Genomic DNA, 1196 nt, shown 5'->3' with positions numbered 1-1196 from the left:
ATGAAAAGAAAACAATACGAAATTATTTAGCATTGTGGGTCATTAAGGGTTAGAGATCTAAAGGAGTGACATTAGTGTTAGAGAGAGAGATTTCTGTAAATGAAAATTATTGTCATGGAATGAATGCGAAAATTAAAAGTTTTTTATTTCATTATTGTGTTGATTCAGTTAGTAGATTTTCATTAGTTGGTTAGTGATAGTTGGGAATCAGAACTTAAAGTTAGCAGGACTACCACAATGTTCAAGTCAGGCCGTGTCAATGGGAAAATTGTCAGAGTCATAGGTTTCATAGATTCATCAGCTTTTTTTAATCAACGATATACTGAATTATTATGGTGAAAGGACAAAGGTGAACGTGAAGTTCAAGTGTGAAGCAATTGAAGTGGAAAATTGCTACGCTCAACTCGTTTGTTGTGTAGTGAATCCAAAAGAAGTTCAGTGCGTTTATCATACTGTGTTTCCTCCTGATATGACTGCCAAAATGGATATAGATTCTTATTTACATGCTGTTACTTTATTTAATAATCACATGGGATAACTGTTTTAAAAATATTTTTCAAGATTTGCTTTTGGTATTCTGCATTTCTATTACTAATCTTATGTTTAACTACCTCCATATTCTTTTAAGTAATTATTTTTATATTTATGGTAAAGTTGTTTAAGGTGAACATGTATTTTCTTATTCTCAGTGAACCAGTGGTGAATGATATATTAAGCATGTATATATATTATCAATTACTATTTAGTTTTTTTTAAACGAATAAAATCTTATAACAAAATCAACAAAGGCATTGGAGAAAATATTATGTTGAATAATTGTGCAGCTTTTTTAAGAAAATTTTAATTACACTGTTTTTTAATAAATAAACTTTAATTTAAATATAAATTCAATAAAGTGTGTGAACTTGAAAAACAAACTGCAATTACAATTAGAGAACGAATATTCAACTAATTATTGGAGAAAGAATATGTAATCAAATATGAAGCAAATATCACGCAGCAGTCAGTGAAATTTAAATGAAAATGAATTTAAATGATTCATTAAAATGAAGGATTGAGGTGAGACAATCAAGAAGTATTTGATATAATGAAGACTCAAAGGATAAAACCTGAAAGAACATTTTAAATAAATATTCATTTACTAAGGAGCCCTGTTTTAATTAACAATTACGCTACTAAACTTGAAGCTGATTGGA

At 28.2% G+C, this 1196-nt stretch overlaps 1 protein-coding gene across 1 annotated transcript; it reads left to right on the top strand.

Annotated features, from left to right (window-relative positions):
* Positions 1-30: 30 nt before the first annotated feature.
* Tsp_15293 (hypothetical protein) lies at positions 31-974 on the top strand (the record flags this gene model as incomplete). Its single annotated transcript, XM_003370294.1, is given in 5 exon segments — positions 31-48; positions 187-276; positions 293-508; positions 664-699; positions 897-974. Coding segments are annotated over 5 exon segments (438 nt in total), but the record flags the coding sequence as incomplete, so codon positions are not given.
* Positions 975-1196: the final 222 nt, after the last annotated feature.

Source organism: Trichinella spiralis, assembly GCF_000181795.1.
Source record: "Trichinella spiralis strain ISS 195 chromosome Unknown Scfld996, whole genome shotgun sequence".
In the NCBI taxonomy this organism is placed as follows: domain Eukaryota; kingdom Metazoa; phylum Nematoda; class Enoplea; order Trichinellida; family Trichinellidae; genus Trichinella; species Trichinella spiralis.
Note: the sequence above shows the minus strand (reverse complement) of the source record. Positions and strands in the feature narration are given on the sequence as shown.